General features: G+C 41.1%; 1 protein-coding gene across 1 annotated transcript in view; it reads left to right on the forward strand.

Annotated features, from left to right (window-relative positions):
* FAM135B (family with sequence similarity 135 member B) overlaps nt 1-23,975 on the forward strand; it is a 144,324-nt gene that overhangs the window by 106,604 nt on the left and 13,745 nt on the right. Inside the window, exons 7-11 of the mRNA XM_086465062.1 lie at nt 10,583-10,736; nt 13,423-13,472; nt 16,578-16,733; nt 18,501-18,574; nt 23,106-23,260. Of these exons, the coding sequence (XP_086321188.1) occupies nt 10,583-10,736; nt 13,423-13,472; nt 16,578-16,733; nt 18,501-18,574; nt 23,106-23,260 (589 nt within the window). The remainder of the gene's footprint in view (nt 1-10,582; nt 10,737-13,422; nt 13,473-16,577; nt 16,734-18,500; nt 18,575-23,105; nt 23,261-23,975) is intronic.

The following is a 23,975-nucleotide window of genomic DNA, read 5'->3' on the forward strand; positions in this document are numbered from 1 at the left end:
TTCGAGTCTCTGAACTAGGGTATGGTTTCAGATTTGCCAATAATTTTTCTCTGTCTGGCACAGGAATATAGAATTTTTTTTCTATTGATGAGTGAATTAATGAGGGGGAGTTGTTTTGGTTTGGGATTTTTTCCATATCTGAATGGAAATGTAAATATATGTATATACACACATGTGTGTATACATACAGAGTTTTTTATATATATATATACTGTATATATTTATAGAAATATTCTTAGTCAACCCAAACCCAGCATTTTTCTGTTGGTTTTGGTTTTGGTTTTGGTTTTCGTTTTTTTTCTCATTGGAAGTACTGGACGCATTCCTGTGTGATCTACTCTAGGTGGTCCTGCCCTGGCAGGGCGGTTGGACTAGATGATCTTTCGAGGTCCCTTCCAACCCCTAACATTCTGTGATTCTGTGATTCTGTGATTCTGTGATTCTGTGATTCTGTGAATAGTAAGGTGTTGGGATTGTGACTGTATGGACGCTTGGTCCACTCAGGTGTTAATTCACTAGTGGTCCAGGGACCCCTCAGTTTGTCACCTGGATGAGATAATCATAGAATCATAGAATGGTTTGGATTGGAAGGGACCTTCAAGATCACCTAGTTCCAACCCCCCTGCCATGGGCAGGGACATCTTCCACTAGACCAGGTTGCTCAAAGCCCCATCCAGCCTGGCCTTGAACACTTTCAGGGAGGGGGCATCCACAATAACGGATCAATGTGAGAGAAGGTGGCAACAATTAGAAACAGCACTAACTCAGTCTTTCTGGGTGGGAATTTTGATCTGACACAGAGATTCCACCAAGCAGCTTCTAGAAAAGCTGGCCAGTACAACTTGTGTCTTTTGGTATGTCCCAGAGATTCTGATTGGATATTCCTGGTGCAGAAGTGACCAAACTGAACACAGACTCTTGTTCATGGTTGATAGGAAGTATTCCTGCAGAGGTCTTTCTAGAATAATCTTTGATAACAGTTGCGAACTTAATGCGATGCTTCATATGTAGTTAAAATACTCAGCAACAATGGATGATGCATGTGCTGGAGTGGTCACACAGGACCATAAGGCTCATATAGGAATTCATCAGAACAACAGTTGGAGGAGTCTGATCCAACTGAAGATCACTGTAAGGACCTTTGCAGTGAAGACTTGCATCATCCTCTGGACAGCAACCAACTGTCCTATTCAGGAGATTGGATTCCTATACAAGTGTTACCTGGTGCGGAGATCCTGATAAATTAGGGGTTTTTTTGCTTGTTTTGTAGATTGGTTAGTTGGGGTTTTTCAACAAACACTTTGCAGCTATGAATGTTTGTGAAATAATTAACAAACATTAAGACATCTGGCATAATATAAGCTGCATGATACACCTCCTGGTTCCCTTCCTGTTTTGCTTTTTTTAATTATAAAATGCAAATATCTCTCTTTGTCGTTTGTGTTCCTGCACATGTGAAAGAGTATTCTTCTGCTCATTTGCTTCAGTCATACCCCTAATTACCCGAAATTGTTATTGTTTAATCATCTTTCTTTTTTCAAAAAATAATAATGAGGTATAAACACTAATGTATTAGCTCAAACCATAACTATCATTTCCAACCATCAAATAACAGGAGAGCTCCTATCTTAGAAAACAGTCTGCAAAGTAGATATGAAGAATCTTCTTGGTCAGTGAGTTTGAAGCTAGAATAAAATTTATATATTAGGTGATCAATCCATGCAGAGAAATGGGCAGACACTGTGCTCTCAGAAACTGCATTCATCTGCTGAGGTTTATTCCTTTGTTTCAAGCAGCTCTCTAAATCTTCACCAGAAGTAGGTAAGGTAGGGTAGTCTGATGCTAATAAAATGTTTCTGGAGACTGCAAAACTTGTCTATTTAGTCTGGAATGGCTTTTTAGTATCTTAAAATTCTTGACAAGCAATTTGAATTTGAATCTGAATTGTGAAATGCTGTTTCGAGTAAGATTAAGTGTAAAGGCCTAATTTACCAACTGTTAGGGCTATTGTTGAACATTTCACAGAGTTAATATAGCTTGTGAAATTAGTTTAATACAAAACAAATACAAGCAACTTACTGTATAATACCGAGAGTAAAATCCAATTGGTGCTTTCTGGTATGAGATGGATTTAGTACGCTGCAAGTGGATATTCAGAAATTGTTCTTTGCATTTGAATAATGATTGGCATGAAACTTATTTAATTGAAGTGTTAGCTTTTCTCAAGTAATTTTTCTTGTTCTAAAGGAAAAGTACATTTATAAAGTAATACACTAATTATGGGAGAAATCTGTTAACTGAAAAGAGCATTACACAGGGAAAATATTCTTTTAAAAGGCTGATTTGTTTAGATATATTCATCAGTGTTATTGTCAAGAATGTTTAGTTTGTTTGGGGTTGTTGATTTCGTAGGCTATTTTACTTGGCTGGGTAAGTCTAGAACATCTTAGATGACAGATGGAGAGGGGACAGTGATGGTCCCGTGTTGTGATTTAGCTTTGCACCTCAAATACTGTGTGCAGTTTTGGGCCCTCACTCCAAGACAGACACTGAGGTGCTGGAGCATGTCCAGAGAAGGGCAACGAAGGTGGTGAAAGGTCTGGAGAACAGGTCTTGTGAGGAGCGTCTGAGGGAACTGGGGTTGTTCAGCCTGGAGAAGAGGAGGCTGAGGGGAGACCTTATTACTTTCTACAACTACCTGAAAGGAGGTTGCAGTGAGATGGGTGCTGGTTTCTTCTCCCATGTAACAAGTGATAGAACAAGAGGAAATGGCCTCAAGTTGTGCCAGGGGAGGTTTAGATTGGAAATTACAAAAAATTTCTTCCCTGAAAGAGTTGTCAAGCATTGGAACAGGCTGCTGTTTAATGAGTCATAGCCAGTGTTTTTCGTGACCGTTAGTGTTATGGCAGTGTTTTTCCTTAGGGTAGCATGTACCGTGTTTGTTACTGAACTTGATTTGTTAATATTGTAGTCTGGATTGCTGTTTCAGGATGTAACCTAAGAAATAGGGGACCACCTTAAATGCGCAGAAGAAGATGCAATTAAAGTAGCAAATGTGGAAGGTCTGCAATCTTCAGGTCATCCCAAAGGAAGACATTTCTTGACATTTCTCAGCTTACTGAACAGTGACAGATAAGCTGATTTAGCTGCAGCAGTTTATAATGGCATCATCTGACAGATGCCTGCCCTACTGGGGTCCCTGCAGACAAGGATGCGCAGACCTTAGCTCACATTAGCTTAAACTGTCCCTGAGGTGAGTTTAATAATCGCTGTTATGTCCTGCTCTGCATCCTGTATATGTGTGACACCTTTCAGAAGAAACAGTCCTGTGAGAGCAATAATGTCTTTTATGTCACCAAAGGACCAGAGATTTGGAGCTTGGCGTCTTTTTTCTATCACAGTGACTTTCCACCTTGACAAGATGATTTTTCAAATTACGATGAATGTTCCCATTAAACAACAGGATTTCAAAGTCACTTGCCATTTAATAGAGTTTCATCAAAATGCTTCAGCTTAATGATATGGCCTGTTACTCATGTGCAGCATGGCCTGGACTATGCCTGTTTGGCATTGCCTTGAATTGTGACTGTGCAGTGCTGTTCCTCCCATGCCATGGTATTCTCAAAGCACAGCACCTTTCTTTGCCACAGCTATTCCTCCCAGATATCTGGGTCAGGAAGGGCAAGGAGATCTGGGAGCAAGCTTTCCAGCCTTCTATGCACACATGTGTATCATCCGTATCTTACAGTAATTTGAAGAATGTTTACATTTCAATGGACAGCAATGCTAGAGGAAATTTGACTTGTCTGTTGTGGTCGTACTCAGTGCTCCTGATTCTACAGTGTAGAACATGTGGTCAGTTGTCCTATGCTTCCTTCATAATTAATAGGAAGAAGTGGCCACAATTCAGTTCCTTGAATTTAGATGTCAGCTTTAGGATGAAAACAATTATTCCCCAGCAATGTGTTTTTCTTTATCTCAACAGAGATGGTAGCTCAGAAAAAGTTTGTGTGTGTGAGTTCTTCTCTCAGAGCCCAGAATTTTCTTATTGTCTGCTTTTAATGAAAATATTTGACAAACTTTCTTCTAATATGTTTTCTTTTAAAGTGGAAGGTATAAAACTGGAACCTTTTTCTCGGAGAAATACACCTAGTTTGTCTTTATTCACTTAGTGCTTAATATTAGAAAATGGTACTCCTTTAAGGAGGGAGCAGAAGGAACAGCTTGCATGGACTCAGCAAGATCCTACTTTTGTGGAAAACCAGCATTGCTTTGGAGGACTGTGCCATTTGCTAGCCATACCTCTTCCCTCCTAAAGCATCTCCTTTTGCAAAATGTGGATCCAGCCTGAATTGTATAGAGTATGGCTAAAATGGTGGCAAAGGCGCTGCTCTTTCTCTTGATTCCAGAGGACCTTAGAGCTCTGAAATGATTAATTAGGAGGTAACTTGCCTCTGTTGGTAAAGAAACAACCTAGTCCCCCAAAGATACACTCTTGCTATTCATGCATAAAAATCCCCACCACAGTGACATCAATCCTAGAGTTGTGTTTAGAGTAAACAAATGAATTTAGGTTGTCATTTAAAATCTTCAGGTGACAGATTAGTAGGGCAATGACTCCAGGTCGCTGTTGCTTTTGCATGGCAGTGACTCTGAAACTAATTGGTTTGGGACTTAATATTAATGAATCTTCAGAAATATCTGACCTTTTTTGGATTTTTTGATTCATCCTAATTATTTCCTGAAATCCTGAGTAAATACGTAGGATTAACTGACAGAAATGTTAGAAAGAGGACACAAAGCAGGTAAATTCTTCTTGTTCCTGTGTCTACAAAAGAGAAAATAAAATTGAGGTCCTCCTCAACAAAAGGAGATACATTTCAAGCTCTCTTGGATAGGTAACTGTGCTACCAAATAAGAGAAGTTCTGGCAGCATCCCTGAGAGCGTTATCAGCAGTTTCAGGGAGGTAATCCTTCCCCTCTCCTCAGCACTGGTGAAACACATCTGGAGTACTGTGTCCAGTTCTGTGCTCCGCAGTGCAAGAGATGTATGAACTTACTGGAGCCAGTCCAGCAAAAGGCACCAACATATTCAGGGGCTAAAGTACATGATGTACAAGGGGAGGCCAAGAAAACTGGTCTTGTTCAGCTGGGAGAAGAGAAGATTCAGGGGGAATGTTACTGCTATTTACAACTACCTGATTAAAGAATAAAGAGAAGATGAAGCCATATTGTTCTTGATGGTGCATGGCAACAGGATGAGAGGCTACACACACAAGTTGAAACCTGAGAAATTCTGACTTGATACAAGGAAAAAGAAGTTCACTGTGAAGGTGGTAAAACACTGGAACACATTGCCCAGAGAGGTGGTGGAATCTACCTCTTCAGAGATGTTCAAGACTCAGCAGGACATAACACTGAGCAACTTGGTTTGATTAGACCTGTTTTTAGCAGACACTTGGACTAGATGATCTCCAGAGGTCCCTTCCAGCCTGAATTATTCTAAATTTCTACAATAATGACCAAGTTATGCTGCTAACATACAATGCTCAATGAACTGGTTTTATTTTTTTCTATAATGGTTCTTTCTGCATTCTATGTTTTGCCACTGTGTAAATCTTTGCAAAGTGTACTATCCTAAACTCTATGCTTCAGTAAGTTGAACTGTCTGGTTTCTAAGAATTTTTATTAATTTAGCTGAGGTCAAATTTGAAAAAGCACCATAAGAGAAGTGGGCTAACACTAAAGAATATAAACCAGCTAATTGATAAAGGTTGTCAACATCTTTAATTCACACATTTTTTGATCTCACCTGCAGTTGCATTTTCCAATTACTTTTTACTTTTAAACAATAAACTATACCAAGAAGGGCTGAAAATAGACCTATTAAAGTGTAGTCTTGCACAACAATACCATGTTATAGTATTGATATCATGGAATCACAAAATACCAGGTTGGAAGGGACCTGAAGGATTATATAGTACAACCTTTCAAGGTAAAAACATAGTTTAAATGATATGGCCCAGCACCCTGTCAAGCTGAATCTTAAAACTGTCCAATGTAAGGCAATCTACCACTTCCCTTGGGAGATTATTCCAATGTCTAATGGTCCTCATGGTGAAAAATTTTCCTCTTGTGTCCAATTGGAATCTCCCCAGGAGTAATTTGTACCCATTACCCCTTGTCTTTTCCACGTGACTCCTCATACAAAGGGAGTTTCCATCTTCTTGGTAGCCACCGATTATGTACTTGTACCTGGTAATAAGGTCTCCCCTAAGCCTTCTCAAGGCTGATCAAACCCAGTTTTCTCAGCTTTTCTTCATATGGCAGGTCTTCCAGTCCTGTGATCATCTTCATGGCCCTTCTATGGACCCTTTCCAGCTTGTCCGCATCTTTTTTGTGTAGCAGGGACCAAAACTGAATCAAGTACTCAAGGTGTGGTCTGACCAGCGCTGAGTAGAGTGTGATAATGACTTCTTTATCTCTGCTGGTGATGCCCTTGTTAATACAACCCAGCATCCTGTTGGCTTTCTTTGCTGCTGCAGCACACTGTTCACTCATGTTGAACTTGTCGTCCACCAAGACCCCCAGCTCTCTTTCCTCAGAGCTGCTCTCCAGCCAGGTGGATCCCAGTCTGAGCTGCATTCCTGGGTTAAGTATTCCCAGGTGCAAGACCTTACACTTGTCTGCATTGAACTTCATAAGATTCCTGCTAGCCCGCTCCTCCAACCTGTGCAGGTCTTCCTGGAGGGTGGCTCTCCTTCTGGAATGTCAACTACCCCACTCATTTTGGTGTCATCTGTAAACTTCATCAGGGTGCTCTTGTTCCCAACATCCAAATCACTTTTGAAGATATTAAACAGCATTGGGCCCAATCCCCTGGAGGACCCCACTTGTGACTGGTTGCCAGTTTGAGGCTGAACAGTTTACTACCATCTTCTGGGTATGGCCTGTCAGCCAGTTCCCCACCCACCGCACAGACCACTTGTCTACATTGTAACATGTCAGTTTTTCAAGGAAGAGGCTGTGGGGGATTGTGTCAAAAGCCTTGGAGAAGTCCAGGTAGACAATGTCCACCGCTCACCCTGCATCAACCAAGCGGGTTACTTTGTCGTAGGAAGCAATCAGGTTTGTTAACCATGATTTGCCTCTGGTGAATCCATGTTGGCTTTTCCCAAACACATGCTTCACTTTACTTGTGATAGTACCCAGGGGGATTTGCTCCATAACTTTCCCAGGGATTGACGTGAGGCTAATGGGTCTGTAATTGTTTGGGTCCTCCTAGGAACCCTTCTTGTAGATAGGGGTGACATTAGCCTTCTTCCAGTCTTCAGACACATCTCCCAATCTCCACAACTTCTCAAAGGTTATGGAGAGCAGCCTCACAACAGTATCAGCCATCTCTCTTAACACCTTTGGGTGGATGTCATCTGGGCCCATCAATTTGTACAGGTCAAGCTCCTGTAACAATTGACACACCAACTCTGTTCGCTGACGGTGGGTCTGTGTCTGCATCAATCTGGATTTTTGTTCCCATGGCCTGGGACGAACAGCACTGGTAAAGACAGAGGTGAAGAAGGTGTTGAGGACCTCTGCCTTTTCAGCATTGTTGGTGACTAGTTCACCTTTCCTGTTTAATAGTGGGCCAATACTCTCTTGTTTCTGCTTGTTGTTATCATAGCTGAAGAACCCTTCCTTGAAAATTCTGACGTCTCTGGCCAATTTCAGTTCAAGCTGAGCTTTTCCTTTCCTAACTGCATCTCTGCATACCCTGGTAATGCCCTTGTAATTTTCAACAGGTAATCTTCCACTTTTCCATCTCTGGTACAATTCCCTCTGAGCAGACCTGGAAGCTCACGGTTAAGCCAAGGGGGTCTCTTACTCCGCCTGCTTTCCTTGCCTTTAGAGGGAATGAACTGGTTTCATGTGTCTAGAAAAATGTTCTTGAAAAACTCCCAGCACTCATTAGCTCCTTTGTCCTCTATGGAAGCTTCCCATGGGATCCCTTCCAACTGAGCCCTGGGCAAGCTGAAGTTTACTCTTCTAATGTCTACAACCTTTATCTTGGAACTAACCTTCAGCGTGCTCAGCTTTATCCCAAACTCTGCAACGTTGTGATCCCTGCAGCCAAGGCTGTCACTAACTGAAATACTACAGAGCATGCTTTCTTGGTTAGTGAGCAGCAAGTCCAACAGCGCCTCATTCCTGGTTGACACATCTAACATTTGTATGAGGAAGGAGTCCTCTAAGCATTCCAGGCACTTGATGAATTGCGGGTGAACTTCTGTTTTTCTTTCAGCAGCTGTCTGAGTAGTTAAAGTCTCCCATAAGAACCAGGTTTTGTTGACCCAAAGCGTGCTTGATTGACCCAAGTATCACTTCATTGGTCTCATTGTCTTGGTTTGGGGGTCGGTAACAGATGCTACTGTAAGGTCTCCCTTGGAGATGACACCTCTGATTTTGACCCAGAGGCATTCGATAGGGCTTCCACAATTACCATAGTTGAGTTCTATACATTCAGGGTTCTCCTTAATACGGAGTGCGACTCCTCCTCCTATTCTACCCTGCCTGTCTTTACGATATAGCCTATAGTCATCAATCATAATCCCCCAGTCGTGTGAGTTGACCCACCCCATGTTTCGCTTATTCCTATGATACCATAACTTTCTGACTAGGCACGGAGCTTCAGTTCCTCCTGTTTGTTTCCCAGACTGCCTGTGTTAGTATACATACACTTTAGGTGGCTGATCTTTTGATTTTTGTTTAGGAAGACAGCTGAGGCACATTTTACACTATAATGAACTGTGTAGTTATGAACTACTGGATATGAACTATGGAATTATCTCACATTTTTCCTTCTGCTCATCAGTGTAGCATTTAAATGCCAGAGTAATTTTTGCCTAAAAAAAATCAACAATGGATTATAAAAGAGGACATTTTTTCATGACATTGTATATAAATCCACTTCCAATTTTCTGTTGTTTCTAGCAGCATTTCTTTATGCTCCCTTTTTCTATATTCCATGATAAAGAGTAAAACAGATTCATGCTGAGGCTGGAGGTTTTGAAACCTTCCAAGAACAACCAACTCCATCAATTATAATCAGCCATTTCTCTGCAGTCCCCTTTGTGTCTACCACAGAATGCTGGTTAAGGTCTTGAAGATTTGCATGTGAAAGCTGAGGGAAACATCCCAGCTCAAGCAAAGAGGTATGAAATACAGGCTGTAGGGAAGTCAAAGGGAGAAAAACACAGGAGATGCACTGGTGTGTGGTTGGTGAGTCTTCGCTGTTGGTCCTGAAGTTGCATAGATATTGGGACTGTCAGTGTTGGAAAAGGCAATCGGTACCTAGTTGTCATGTAGGAAGTGTATTCTTACCCCGTCAATGATAAACAGTGGACTAAGTTGCAAATTGTTCATGTTTCTCCATAGCCATGCAACAGTGAGAGTCCTATCCTGGTGCCTTTGTGCAGCCCATATGTTGTAAAAAGCAGATCTAGATATATTGTCAATTTAGCTGATGTTTCAAGGACAGAGCACCTAGGTGGCTTTCTCACTTCTGTGGGCTCATAACCCTTTCTTCTCCTGCAATACAGATAATTTACTCCTGTTTGGAGGAACAGGTATAATTGATTGCAAGTGCTCACACACCTTTCTACTGCATTGTTGGATAAAAATTGTAAAATGCATAGAGACACCTCAGAAATATGAGCTGTTACTGGTAGTTGTCATACTACTCTTTGCAGCATTCCATGAAATCCTGGGCGTAAGCCCACAGTTTCATAGTTTTATTTTCAATCTGAGCAATGCAAATTTCAAATACAAGTAGTTTATACAAGTGGTGTTTTCTGACAGATGTGACAACTTTTGGTTTATGGGACCCTAATGCAAGCTCAGCTTGTATTCTAAGTGTAATTGTGTTGTCTGGGAAATTTTTATATTAAACGTGCTGTGATCTATCCAATTACATCTCCTCTCACAAGAGATAGACTAATCCAGACATTGATCCTGGAGTAGAATGGCTCATATTTGTTGGTAGGATGGCAATGTCATCTGCATTTTTTTCACTAATACACATAACAAAGCATACTATGATACCATCAAGCTACAACCTTTGCAGAAGGGAATAAGCAGATATGAGGAAAAATGAAAGTGAATGTAGCCATCTTTATAGTCCCTTCCACCCCTTCTCCTATAACAGAGAGTGTGAGTTTTGAAGAGCACTATCTATGTGTGGGATGACATTGGGTCCACACTGGGACATGTGTGAAGGGCAGAGATGGACTTCTTTGTTGGACTGTTTGGACTGAAGGTCTTTGTACATGTGACATCATTGCTGGGACCTAATAATTTTGGTATGGTTTGGGCAAAATGTACATGTACAATGAGATACTATGATGATTACACATCTATCTAGTTAGGTGGCTAGAAGGTAGTGATGGTTAAAATCTCTCTTCGGTGCCAACTGCTTGATTGGAAATGAAAGGCTGCCCACAACGGGATTTTTGGGGAAGCCTCTAGGACAAATGGGGACCATAAATTTTAATCTCTGTATTTTGTTTTCCTGGTACTCGTTACACAGGGCAGTTTTTATGTCCCATCTGAAAACTGCATGCACCACGCATACAAATGGCATAAAGACCTCTGTCTTCTGCTCCTGAATGCTCAAAGAGGACTTCACATGTACTACACCCTCATAATGAAGGAGATTCCTGATTTACCACAGCTGAAATTGGGTAAGTGAATAAACATTTTAAATCACTGAATTATTTTTAAGTGCTGCATTTTCAATACACATTTTAGTACCAAAATTCTTGGGCTGTTCAGAGATTTTTGAGGATTTTGGTCCCTGTTTTCTGATTATTTATTTTGGCACACCGTTAAAGGTGACTGCCTTCTCAGCTTATGCATATCCTTTTATAGGATTTGCCTGATGTCTACAAGAGTAAAATGTTTTGATAAATTTCTCAAAATACTGGTGTTTCAGTGATTTTTGGCCTCAATTGCTTTTTGAAGTCTTGAACTTTCAGTTCTGAGTTGCCATGAAATCTGGGGAAGACTCTAGCATATTTTTTTCTCTTAAGCAAACATTTCTTTAAAACTGAAAATAAAAATCTGAAAGGTGATATGAGTGTTTTTTGAAACATACTCCCTCATTTAGAATTTGTAATGTATTTCTTCTCTGCCAATTACATAATTACAACTTGCTTTTTAAAATTATTCTGCTTTTCTTCCTAATTCAATTGTTTAATAGATTTTCTGGTTTTGGCAGCAGCTTTTTTTTGGCTGGTCAGGACTGTTAGGGCCAGTCTACAAGTGCTGGCTGGCTGTTTTTGTGGGATGGAGCTCTGTAATTTGTGTTTAGTCATGTTTGTAATCGCAGCATGAGCTCCTGTGAAAACGAGGCACATCCCTGACTAATTCCTGCTCTCCCACCTGTTTCTTTGAATTCAGGGAATGTGGCTTATGATTTCACATCTGTGTTTTAGTGTCTTTGTGTTTCTGTATGCAGATTTTGAAGTTATTGATTTGTTATATTGCAGAGCTAGTTGTGTTAGGAGAGTTGATTGCATTGGCTAGCAGATTTAAAAAGGGAACAAAAAACATTTTTCCTGTTTCACTATAGAGTGCTTGTGTACAAGAACTATCAAACATAATATATAATGCTTTACAGACTTATGGGCTTGATAGCTCCTATTTTCCACTTCACGTCTTGTTCCCCAACATATATTTCCCTTCAAGACAGCCTAAAACTCATAGGGTGGGAAGACCACATACTGTGTTATTCAATCCAGTTACAAGAAGAAGAAAAAATACAGCATTTTTATTTGCAAGATAGGAGCTCTCAGATAGAACCAAACGTGCAACAAAACTCGTGCTTCAGGCATCTTGGTTATCAGGCACATATAATAGATGATTTGTGTCTCACCTGGACAGGCTTATAGATTGGGAGATGGCAAAGTTATGTATGGTTGGCTGACCACAACTCGAGAACTACCCTAGAGCACATACTGGCTTTCTAAATACAATTAGCTTGGTGTTCAAATGACTGCTGGTACTGAAGCAGGCACTTAATTTGCAAATGTACTTCTTGTAACGCATGCAGATTTGCTAAATGCAAATACCCTTTTTAGCCTCTTGAGCGGTGCGCTCTTTGCATCATTTTATTCACAGTCTGAAAATCTACTGAAGATTAGTTTTAATGCTAATCTTCTGATGGCTGTTGCAAAACTCAGCAAAGTCATGGGGTGTAAGGTTCGCCCAGTATGATGAATATGAAACAAATTTTTATATCTGTCTCCTTACAATCACTGGGGAGAAAAAGGCCCATTTAGGACAATAAAATATGTTATCTTGACAAGTAATGCTTTCTACCTTGGGATGGGATGAGCTGCACCTGGTGCTTGCTCATTTTTCTGCACTGACCAGGAGGAGAGTGTAAATGACGGATTCAGCTGTAAACATCTGTATTGGTCAGATTAATCTCATCATGGGTTTCTAAAGATAGTTAAAATAAATCCAAGACTATAAATCTCTGCAGACTTTCTTAAATCTTTTTTCTAGCTCCCTGAGTAGTATATTTTTTTTTAAAAAATAGCCTAGTTTAGACATTAAAAGTGGGAATGATTGTTTCCCAAATTTTAACAGCTGAGAATGGGTCTTTTCAAGATGCTACACATTTCAGTCTGTCCTTTCCCATTGTTTAGTACAATTTAAGAAGAGTCATTTGGGGATTGGGCTGTTGGTTGTTCTGCTTTGTTTCTTTATGGATACTATTAGAAAGTTCTGCATTGCAAAATCAAGCTGCCAAAGTTGGAGAGTTGATTTATGTCCTCCCTTCCCTTATAATCTGCGGTGCATTTAAAGCAGAGTGCTCCTATGCTGGATTCTGTCAGGACTACATCAAAGCACTGCTGCTTTCTGTAGGAGTGGAGAGGTACTTCACAATCCACAAAGCAGTACAGAGATGCCCAGTCTTTTACTAGTCAGACATCTGGTAATGCTCGCACAGTCCTGCGTAGCACAATAGGGGAACAATTTCTTGTGTATTATTTGCTCAGACTTTGCAATGGTGAGACTTTGCATTCAGTTCTGGAGTTGGCCATAAATGCCAAAGGCTAATAAGCAAAATTCTGGTAAAAGAGAGGGTAGAAAATGAAAAAAAAACTTCTTTTGTCTTTGTCATGACAACGAGATTCCAGAACTTTTACGGGCTTAGTGGTCCAGGTTACACGAGGAGAAGTTGTACCTGCACCTGCACCAGTACAAGGTGGGTTGTGGAGTGCTCACATCCAAACAGAAACTTGTCTATTGGGGAAGAATGTCAAATGACCTATTTTTCACATTAATAAAGAGCAGAGAGTTAACATTTCACATCTAATGTTCTCAAACCTGATCTCTTTCTTTGTGTTTTTTTCCTAGAGGAGCTATCTGTGGAAGAGACGTTATCTCAGCTTTGTACGGAGCTGCAGGTATTTTGTGGTGGTTCAACAGAATCTGCACATACTTTTTTCAAGTCCATTTTTCAAGTGCACTGAGACAGCCCAGTCACGTATCAGAGCAGGGAGAAAGGGAATTTGGTGCCATCAGAAAGTTTGTTGGATGTTTCTCTTCCACCTACAATTTCACATAATTTTGATTAGTCACTTGGAAGATGTTTCTGCCACTTTTAACATATCACCAGCTCAATTGCTTTAACATCCTCTGATGAGCCTTGCCCTGAGTATCAGAGTATGCAGGAAAAAATTATTTGGGGTAGGTTGCAATTACAGCTTTTAGGCTGACAGGAGAAAAGATACTTTGGCAGGTTGTACAACCGTATCTTTTCAAATAAAAATCCCTAAATGTATAGGGAGGCTCGTGGGAGGAAAAAAGTATTTTGGCACAGAAGTGACTGAACTACTCTTTTGAACTTGCTTCTGCCATGTTTATTTCAATAAAGTGAGACACAGACAAGTCATCAAGCGCCAGGAAGAAATGCAAGAGTCAGCTGATCACTGGGGAAAATGTTTTATAATCAGAGATGTAATAGGTTTGATTTGTTCAGTTTATTAGCAGGAGGGGCAGCATAGGGAAGAATGACAAAGTAACAGAGGGAAGTGGAAGCCAAACCAAACTGGAAGTACATTCACACTCCAGTTACGAATGGTGGGCTAATGTTTGTCAGCCATGGGCAAAAATATTTGAAATTTCTTAATTTTTAAGTCATGACTTGGATACTTTGCAAGAAAACTGATTTCATAGACATTTGATTTAGAGAAACATAAGTTATTTGGCTCAGCTCTACTAAATTTAGAAGCTGTAAGGGTATAGGAGGTCAGACAACACAGTCTAGAGTTTCCTTTGGACTTAGTTTCTGTGAGTCTGGGAGAGTCCAAATGGGCTTGGCATACATCAGAAAATGGCAGCATTAATTTCTCTGTATTTTCTAATTCCTGTCCAATTCTTGTTCTCCCAAAAAGCTTGTTTTGCTTGGCAACGTTAAGAAAGTCAGACTGCTTTGATTGTTGTTTGAAAGCTTCTGGGAACAGTGAAGCAACACATAGGTGAACATAACAGCTAGAACAGCTGGTTCTCTGGAGTGTTATAAAAGCTTTGGTTTTCCTGTACACCATGAAAACGTTTTGCCTTAGCATCCTGGGATGATAGCTTTCTATCCATCTGTCCATGATTTGGTGATAAAGACAGTGAATTTGCAGAGACTCTCAAGACATGAATGTTGAGATCTTGTATAGTATCGGTGGGACACATGCGCAGCATTGACCATCACTGCAGTGTAAGTGCTGATGTCGTATGTACCTCTGTATGGTGTACAGATTAAGATTGGCAATGCTCTCCCAGTATTTTGCCTCTAGGAGCATGTGAACTGAAACCATTTCTTTTCAGCAGAACATACAAAAACTAGTAATTTGTTTTGTGTGACAGTATTGTTAAAGCCAGAGTACTCTGAGTGGGCTTGAAAGGTGCCGTCACAGGGAAAAGCCCAGCAGCAGGTATGTGAATGGAGTAACCAGAATCACATTTGGTGATCATTTTAATTGCTGGGTTTTGCTCTAAGGAACTGAGTCCCTGGGATTTGACCTGCGTCACTAGTGTTGCTAAGCTCTTAGCCTGTGTATGGCAGTCCAGTAGGACTCTCAGAATTAGAAGTAGGCATTGTCCCTCCCTCCCTCCCTCCCATTCTTACTCCCTTCCTTCCTCCTTTCCTCTCTAATATGTTCAAAAGGTTAATAACCTATAAAAATAGCCATCATACACCTGTTCCTAGTACCACTTGCATTAATAATGCATCGTCTTTGAAGACTGTGCTTTCAATTTAGGATGTGAGAGGCAGCTTACTGACTAAATAATAATAAAAAACTAATAAATTGACATAGAGCATATAAAATTGAGTACAGTAAATAAAGTAGTGCCCTGACTCTGCAAGATGAAATGTTTGGGCAGGATCTTTTGTCTACCACTATCCCCCTGATTTTTCCAGTACCAGAATACTGGAACTTGTTCTGTTTTGGACAAGTCGTTAAAACCGATTAACACCCAAACAATGTAAACTCAGTGACAGTATCTATGTTACCCACACACGCATTTTCTCTGTTTCTCTCTGTCTCACACAGACAATTTGCTTTTAATCATGGCTTAGTTTGCAGTGTCACCAATCTGGAAACTACCTGCATAATAAAATGTGAAAAATAAGCAGGCTTCCAGCTACACTGCAGTCCTAATGAAAAAAAAAGACCTAGCTAAGAACTGATACGTGATTCCTCTGGTATTATTTCTGGCGTATTGCTGGTAGTATTACCAGTTTCATGGAAGCAGGTAGGGACCCTAGGAATAGACAGAAGCTCAGTTTTGCACTCTTTGTGCCACAACATGGAAGTAAAATGCAATGTTTGTCTCATGTTAAAGAAATTGTGAAACCAGGGAGATTGATACGCAGAGACTTTGCTGCTGAAATGCACTTCCTGGGCTGCAGAGCTTTAGCGCAGAATTGCAGCCTAGAGCTAGAGGGCATGGAGGGCCCCAGCATGTCCTAGTGTGGGAGAGAAGCATCAGTAGAATCTGGGATGTCTGTTTTCATCATTTATTGAGGACACAATGTTTTGGTTTTGGGTTTGTTGCTTGTTCCTGTCCCCCCCCAATCACCCATCTGGTATCCTAATGTGACTTGGCTGAGAAGGCTTCTTTTGCTATTAGAAACGAGATGACGGGCCATTTCAGAGCATCCAGCACCATCTGGTGGATAATTTGGAACCCGCTTTCTTTGATTTTTTTTTTTCCCCAATTACTACATCTGCAGTAAAGCGTCTGCAAAAATTGAGGCTGTTCCCTCCAATTCTTTCTCTCCCGTTGTGTAGCTGAGACCCTCTGTGCTAAAATATGTGTTTTTTTAAAGAGTAAAAGCTTAAGTCTCACCAGCTTTACTTGCGGTGAAATAACTGAAAATAGTAGCTTTAATAATGATTCTAAATCAAGAGGAATTTTGTTGTTGTTGTTCCTGAAAGGACTTAATCTGACATATGAACTGATTTTCCTTCGTGACACTTTCTTGATCTCAAAATGTCCTTTCTCTCCTTCAGCTGCTGAGCAATCCAGAGAAGATAGCAGAACGGATAAGCAAGGACCTTGCCTGGCTTTGCTCCCACATTCTGGCCCTGTGGACCCAGTTCCTCGAGGTGACAACACTCCATCCAGAAGTCACAGCTTATCTGACTCAGGAACATCACATGCTTAGGGTAATGTTAAAAAGTTAAAAGCAAGTTCAGTAATGGTAACCTCCTGATAGACATCAAAGATTTATCTGGATATATATTTCCAATACTATTCTGCCCATATAAATATTTACTTGAAATGGGGTGAGCAGGACAAGAGGTGAAGCCCAGGATTTGAAATTACAGATTTCAATTTCTGGGATGAAGGCTGTTGCTTTTATGGTTTTTTTACTTACTCTCAGGATCCTGTGTAAAATGAATGCACTTTGAACACCAGAATCAGACATGGAACAGTTGGTAGGTGGGAAGAGGTAGATATCGCCTGTACTTGCCAGATAGCCATAAATCATAAACATTTGTTTTAAGAAGCACACACATCACAATGACAAACAACCAAAAAGATGATTCTTATCTCAACTTCTTTCAAAACTGCCATGAGGAATGTAGATTCGTTCAATTCACTATGTCACACATATATATAGCCACTTCTTGCCTTTCTCCTAGTGAGGTCCACGCAACAAAATCATATTGTTCATGTTGAAATTGCTTCTTGTACTTTGTAATAAAGAAGGCACAAAAGCACTTGTCTTTTGAGCTAACTTTAACAGATATACTTATCTGATTAGTTCAGCGAGTGCTGTGTCTTCCATTAGGATGTTTTTGGTTATTGACCAGATATCAGTTCAGCACATCACCAGAGCTGAACTCATAATCTCATAAAGAAAAGGGTATTATTCACCTTGCTTAGCTTTAGGACTGTACAGTGTAGGTATTAACATCTCAGCTTATGTTCCTGGTTCCTGTCAAAGTCAGTGGAGGTCTGGTTGCTCTCCAGTGACCAGAACAACTGTATGGTTGTTTTCTCTAAAAGCAATGTTGAGCTTGCAAATAGGAGGCATAAATTTAAGGAAGAGGTGACTGATGCTGAAACTCCCCTGGATAGTTTGACTAGGTCTTCCTTGACTCTGAGAGGACCTGTGTGCCTTTCAGCCCAAGGACCCTACTCTGTATTCTCCCAGCTCCAGCAAGGTGAATCCCAGCCTGTGGTTTGTTCCAATATTGACTGATGCTGCCTGCCTGCTTGATCTTTAGCAAATTACATGGCCTCTGTGTGCTTCGGTTCTTCTGCTTATAAACTATGTGTAAGGATATTTTCCTAGGTCTGGAAGACAGTTTTAAGAGCCCCAAATGAAGTCATACTATTTTCAGTCTTTTTAAAGTCATGCTAGTCCTTTTGTTAGAAAGGCTGTTTGTTAAAGCACAGCTGGGATTAGGGAGATGCCAAGATCCTATGACATATGCTTTTCACTGCCATTTTTTGATACTGTAACAGAGGTCACTCTTACAAATATTAATAGTAATGTATGGGCTGAAGTTTAACAGCTTAGTACATTTGATTGCATATTATGTTTGATTCATTTAAACTCAAAGCTTATTCCAGGGCAGATAGCAGCACTGAATTTTTTATAGCTTATTTCACACTCTATGCTCTGCCAGCCACTTGAGATCTGTGGCTCTTTTGTAATTGATTATCCAACACTGAACAGATCTAAAGTCCACAAAGAGATTTGGAGAGCTTTCATTTGTAAGTATCATGACATAGGCAGATGTGTTTCTACCATGATAGGGCTTACTCTCCGATGGGTTGTTATAAGACTTCTTGTACTCTCCTGGGAGTCACTGCGGATGTTTATGGAATTTGGCCCTGACAGTCACTGCTCTGTTATTAGCCTGGTTGTATTTGGCACCTTTCAGCAGATCTTAGGTTTAACTTGCAGGTCTCTCCCTCAGGTGAGGAGATTCTCAGAAGCCTTCTTCTACACCGAGCACCAGAAACTCGCTGTGCTAACTTTCCAGGAAGGCCTGTAAGTAACTCATTAACTGCTGTCACTGGAATGACTGAAAATGTAGTTAAAACATTTTGTAATCAAGACTGAGGCCTTTTTCTGCTGGCCATGAAGGAGTTTGGTTGGACAGAAGACACTGGGTCTGTTCTAGCTCCATTTGTAAAACCATTGAAATCAGTGTCAAAAGTAAGTGACTCTGATCAGGCCCCAGATATTATTAATTTCAAGATTCCTATATTCTAGTGATATGATGCAGGAGATCCTCTTTACCCACCTCTCAATCGTAATTGGGTGCATTTCTCTTTGGAGCCTATCTCCACCAACGCCACCAGCCTCAGGGCAGGCAGAAATATCTTTTTATATCTTTCTTCAATTAACTTCCTAAACCCACTACACCAGATCCGGTACTGGTACTTTTAATGGGAAATAATAGGTGACAAGCAAAAAAGCTTAACATTTAAAAATTTGCTTTTAACCTTCCCTAATATATATTTTTGGGGGTAGGCAGACATGGATTTCATAGAATCATAAAATGGTTTGAGTTGCAAGGGACCTCAAAGATCATCCTGTCCCAACCCCCCTGCCATGGGCAGAGACACCTCTCACTAGACCAGGTTGCTCAAGGCTCCATCCAACCTGGTCTTGAACACTGCCAGGGATGGAGCGTCCACAACTTCCTTAGGCAACCTGTTCCAGGGTCTCACCACCCTCAGGATGAAGAACTTCTTCCTTGTATCTAGTCTAAACCTGCCCTCTCTCAGCTTCCAACGATCACCCCTTGTTCTATCACTGCAGGCCCTTGTAAAAAGTCCCTCCCCAGCCTTCTCTTTTCCTGGCCGAACAAGCCCAACTCTCTCAGCCTGTCCTCATAGGAAAAGTGTTCCAACCCTCTGACCATCTTGGTAGCCCTCCTCTGGACTCACTCAAACATGTCTCCATGTCGTTCTTGTGTTGGGGGCTCCACAGCTGGATGCAGTATTCCAGGTAGGGTCTCACGAAGACAGAGTAGAGGGGCAGAATCACCTCCCTCGACCTGCTGGCCACACTTCTTTTGATGTAGCCCAGGATATGGGTGGCTTTCTGGGCTGCAAGCGCACACTCTTGGCTCATATTCATCCTATCATCCACCAGCACTCCCAAGTCTTTCTCCGCAGGGCTGCTCTCAATCCACTCATTCCCAGCCTGTATCTATGCTTGGGATTGTCTTGACTCGGGTGCAGGACCTTGCACTTGGCCTTGTTGAACTTCATGAGGTTGGCCTGGGCCCACCTCTCAAGCCTGTCCAGGTCCCTCTGGATGGCCTCTCATCCCTCCAGTGTGTCGACTGCACCACACAGCTTGGTGTCATCAGCAAACTTGCTGAGGGTGCACTCAATGCCACTGTCCATGTTGCCGACAAAGATGTTAAATAGCACCAGTCCCACAACAGATCCCTGAGGAACACCGCTTGTCAATGATCTCCACTCAGACATCGAGCCATTGATCGCAACCCTTTGGGTGTGACCTTCCAGCCAATTTCTTATCCACTGAGTAGTCCATCCATCAAATCCATGTCTTTCCAATTTGGAGACCAGGATGTCGTGCTGGACAGTGTTGAAAGCTTTTCTTTTGGTGTTTAGTCCAGCCCTACTTTCTATAGCAGCACTGCTTTCTATAGCAGAAACAATCTTTAAATGCAGACAGGAGCATTAAACAGCCAATGCAAAGCTGTGAATGTTCGTTAGATGCAGCAGTGGAGGACAGGAATGGGGAACACCACCACATTAGCTGGAGGAACCATGGGACTGATGTGAGCTCAGGGCTGATAATTAGTTGACCAAGAATCAACAGTGCAAAACAGTCCAGGAAAACCAACGTTGTGCTGGGCTGCATTCATAAAAATATGCTATAAAACATTGGCAAGGTAAGTATATCCTTCTGCTTGACACTTCTTGCTTGTAGCCAAGCTGGGCAGTACGAGGAGCCAGTTTTAAAGCTACACCAGGGCAAACCCTGCCTTCAGTTTTAGCCAATGATCCCAGATGGAGCACATGGATAATACTCAGGACCTGACCCCTCAAGGCAGAGTTCAAAGAAAGATGCTCAGATTTTAATTTCTGCATACTGAGGGATGCCTGGATTATTTGTCCACTAAAAGAGCCTGTCACCGTGGGGGGACCACAGCATTACCAGTGTGGAAACCCATCTTTCAAAAGGGGCTGAAAGGACATGACACCGGGTCCTGGCATGATGATGAGGCTTAAGTGAGATATCTGCTTCTGACCTAGTGCAAAGAAGAAAATTACTTTCTCAGAGCTGTCACTAGGGACATTAGGGCTGATTCAGTGTTGATGAAAAGGGCCATGACTTCATTAGTGGATGGGTTGTACAAAGCTACCTCTTTCTGCCAAATTAGAGCAGCATCATGGCTGCAGGGGCCCAGCTGTGCTCACTTGGTCCTCCCATGTCAGGTTTTATGTGAGCTATGTACAAGGAAAACCCCATGTCAAGATCCTGGAGTAAGAGCTCAGACACTCATGGCTCCGTTCAAGCAAACATAACCCTGCACAGGGAGAAGCCTGGTTGCATGAAGTGCTTTTATTTCTCCAGGCAGCCACAGAACTAGCCCATTTCCTACAGATAAACATAATTTTTCCTCAGTGATTATCAAGGAGACTGAGTGAAAAAAAAAAAAGAAGTAAAATAGTTTACAAGCTTTAAATGTTGGTCTGTGTAGTAAATTTGGTCTATACAAGCCTCATAGCAAAGTTGTGTTTTCGTTTTGATTTTGCTAGATGATGTAGTTGGAAAAAGAGAGTCTTGATTGCCAGAGTATTGTTATGTTGGCAAGTAGTAAGTATTAATTGGTTTCAGAGAATCCTGAGGTGAGATCATCTCTCAGTGTGCCAGGCGCTGTACAACCACCTCAAATGGTAACAGTTTTTTCACCCAGTTCTTTCTTCCTTCTTACTACACAAGACCTTTTTTTTTGCCTTCTGTACTGTTGTGAGTTCTGTGTGATGCCATGCACCTACACGCTTGGCAGCATTTGACTGCTTAGACAGAAAAGGACACATTTTCAACAACCTGGGTATCACACAGGCTGGGAGCCTTCAGCAGGTGACATATCCTCCCAATATTTTACAGAAAAAATATTTTTTCTCACACATTTCGATATCAATGATTCATCTTTTGTGCTACAGATTGGTCTCAAAGCAAGTTTAGTTTATTATTTTCACATGTGGTCTTTAGTAAAATGCTGATGCTATTAATTAATATGTCAGTGAGAATTTTATTATGACGCTAATTGTTAACTCTAAACACCTAGGTGTTGCTGCAGGCAAGAATGAACAGTTAGGTGTTTATGACTCCTGTCTGAGTCATGTTGTACCAACCAATGACTTGTTTATCTTTGAGGAAAAAAGAACTGGCCTGCAGGTAAAAGCAAATGATAGACAGCAACAACTGTGTTCTGAAGCTGAAGCTGATATGCTGGTCTGAACAAGTTATTTGTGTCTGGACATAGTAATCTTCTATGCTGGCATGAATTACAAACCTGCTGTTTGAGTTTTGCTTTATAATATGTAAAACTTTTTTTTTCCAGTTAACTGCCACATGATGATTACTTGCCTTTTGCCACTAACGATCTGAAATACTGCCCCTGTGCTGTCCTATGGGATCTGTTCAGAATTGCTTTCATCTGACCATCTATGAAGAGCTTCTTGCTCTCCTCTTTATTCCTTAGGATAAACAGACTAATTCATCAAAGAGTCAACACAAATAAACAAACTCTGTGTGAGTTTTCCCCATTTTTTGAGGAAGATGCTTACATAGGAAAGCTCATTGGAACTAAAAATTATTGTATTTATAATAGCTGAACCCACATTCATGTGCCAGTCTAATGTTACCTTCACTGATGAAAGCCAGGTAGCATTTTACATGTCCCAAAAGATGACTACAGATGGTTATTCTAGTTCTGCCAACAGGCAGTGGCTGAACTGATGTGTCTTATCTCTTCCAGTTGCATATGTATGTGAGATATCGCAGTGCTCTGAGGACTGGTATAAGTGAGACAGAGGGCCTGCCATGCATCTCCCTTGGCCTTGTTCCTGTACTGTTCAAGCACATTTTTGGTTATTGCTTCCTGCATCTGGGTTTTGAAACCCCTGCCACAGTCAGAGTGACAGACTTATTTCCTGACCAGAAAGTAGCTGAAGGATCCAGTCTCAGGCAGCTGCAGTGACCCCTGGGAGGACAGCAATGAGTTATGGTAGCTAACAGGAGCCTGTGGCAGGGGCAGCTGGAACAATTTCAAAAAGTCATAGGTTTTGCAGTGAGGGAGTGTGCAAGCTGTAGGTGTCTCTAACTGAGAGAGAGAAATCAACTCCTGGGAAACCTCCTAGGAGTACTGGGTACCCCCTCATCATGATGTACTGCCTCCCCTTCTTTTAAGCACATTACCTCTGTCCTCTGCCTAGACATCCAGCTTTGCTGCTGGGCTTGCAGGAGTGATGGAGAAACAGCATGGTGACTACTCAAACACTCTATTTCTTTTGTAATTTGCTGCCAGAATACAAAGTCACGGACAGATTTCTACAGAAATTCGCAATTCAGAGTACTTCACCAGCATGCCCCCGCTTCCAGCAGAATGCCTCGACATAGATGGGGACTGGAACACACTCCCAGTTATCTTTGAAGATAGGTACATGGATATGCCTTGCAAAGGTGAGTGAAACACCACAAGATACAGCTTCATGAGACAGCTTGAGCTGAGGGAGGTTCACTTCCCCAGCCCAAGGTAAGAGATCTTACATCCTTTGGGCTGAATCTGGCTTGAATCAGTGTGATCCACTGTGTAATATAGCTGAATTCTTCTGTTTTCCCTAGTAGCAAACTAGAGTATTTCCTGTAGCTTCATATTTTTCATCTTCAAAGTAAGCTGTTTAGTTACAAGAGCCAGAGGCAAAATTTAGAAAGAAAAAAATCTTGGATTTTTGTTACAGTACAAATTTAAGGGAAAAACAGCACTGTGAATTTCGTCCCCAGTGTGACATCTAGTGGTAAGAAAACTCAGAACAAAACCCACAATTTGAGCATAAAGCCCAACACTGTTCCTGAAAGGCAGCATTGCTTTCCAAAAAAGTATTTTTCCTTTGAGTACCCAAATAAACTTTTTAATTAAGAAATTATTTAGTTCTGCAGATTTGTAATGAAACCTTGGTTCTCTTTTCTTTTTACTCAACTATTAAGATTAGCAAAGAAGAAACATGTATTAATATTATAGATGATCATAGTAAATATGGCCTGTGGTCCAAAATTTCAACTCTTCCAGAGTTATCCAAATGCCTAAATTTTGACAATGCTCATTATTGATATTTAAACTATTAAACTGAGCGTTAAACTGACTCACAAGCAGGAGCTATACTATGAACAGTGTCGT

Source organism: Leptosomus discolor, chromosome 5 (assembly GCF_034619465.1).
Source record: "Leptosomus discolor isolate bLepDis1 chromosome 5, bLepDis1.hap2, whole genome shotgun sequence".
Lineage (NCBI taxonomy): Eukaryota > Metazoa > Chordata > Aves > Leptosomiformes > Leptosomidae > Leptosomus > Leptosomus discolor.